This window comes from Pundamilia nyererei, unplaced genomic scaffold (genome assembly GCF_000239375.1).
Source record: "Pundamilia nyererei isolate P.nyererei 1_Seehausen unplaced genomic scaffold, PunNye1.0 scaffold01077, whole genome shotgun sequence".
Lineage (NCBI taxonomy): Eukaryota > Metazoa > Chordata > Actinopteri > Cichliformes > Cichlidae > Pundamilia > Pundamilia nyererei.
Window position 1 is genome coordinate 22,365 of NW_005188478.1, and position 1,190 is coordinate 23,554.

The 1,190-nt window shown below is 39.1% G+C and overlaps 1 protein-coding gene across 1 annotated transcript in view; it reads left to right on the plus strand.

The window, feature by feature from the left end:
• LOC106456024 (tripartite motif-containing protein 16-like) overlaps positions 1–742 on the plus strand; it is a 1,692-nt gene extending 950 nt beyond the window's left edge. Inside the window, exon 2 of the mRNA XM_013908079.1 lies at positions 3–742. Coding sequence (XP_013763533.1) covers positions 3–742 — 740 coding nt within the window. The remainder of the gene's footprint in view (positions 1–2) is intronic.
• The last annotated feature ends 448 nt before the right edge of the window (positions 743–1,190 follow it).

Genomic DNA, 1,190 nt, shown 5'->3' on the forward strand with positions numbered 1-1,190 from the left:
ACACAACTACCCCTCACTGTCAGCACTCAGTGAGTCTACAGACTCATCCAGCATCAATATCCGTCCTCTGAGCTACTTTGAGGATGTGACAGCAGCTGTGTCAGAGGTCAGAGATAAACTACAGGACATTCTGAGAGAGCAATGGACAAACATCTCACTGACAGTCACTGAAGTGGAGCCAGAGCCAAAGACCAGAGCTGAATTCTTAAAATATTTATGCAAAATCACACTGGATCCAAACACAGCACATACACAGCTGTTATTATCAGAGGGGAACAGACGAGTAACTTTAATGAATCATCAACAATCCTTTTTGGATCATCCAGACAAATTTACTGGATGGTGGCAGGTCCTGAGTGAACAGAGTCTGGCTGGACGTTGTTACTGGGAAGTGGAGAGGAAAGGGCGAGTTTATGTAGCAGTCGCATACAAGAACATCTGCAGAGCAAAGTGTGGAAATAAATGTGGATTTGGGCATAATGACAAATCTTGGGCATTACATTGTTCCAAAAACTGTTATACATTTTGGCATAACAACACTGAAACTCCCATTTCAGATGTTGGGTCCTCCAGAGTAGGAGTGTACCTGGATCACAGAGCAGGTATTTTGTCCTTCTACAGTGTCTCCAAAACCGTGAGTCTCCTCCACAGAGTCCAGACCACATTCACTCAGCCGCTCTACGCTGGAGTAAGGTTTTACAACAGTTATGGAGATTTTGCTGAGTTCAATAAACCAAAATAGACTGAACTCTTTCATATTGTTGTGGGTTTAAAGTCTGCATTTTATTTTCTCTCCATCATTTTTGCCAATTTCTACACTGCATAGAGTTCAGCTCTCAGTCAACCATTATGGGTGATACATTCTAGTTTTGTTAGGTGGTCTTCTTTCCTTTGTATATCTAGCCATGGAGCCTATCATTGCTCATGATTTTTTTTATTAATAAAAATGCTTCACCACATGAAAATTTAAACTTTTCTTTGCTCTAAATATTTAGGGAATATTTGTATTGATGTATTTGTATACCGTGTCTTCCACTTCATGGGCCTTAACAGTGAAATTAGGATTGTTTCCTTTATCACACAGAATTTATCATCACTTTGTACGTTAGGAAAGAAATGCATAATTACATTTTATCTGTTTAGAAGACCTAACCTTTCTGTTTTTATTTTGTACATACACAAAAATATTA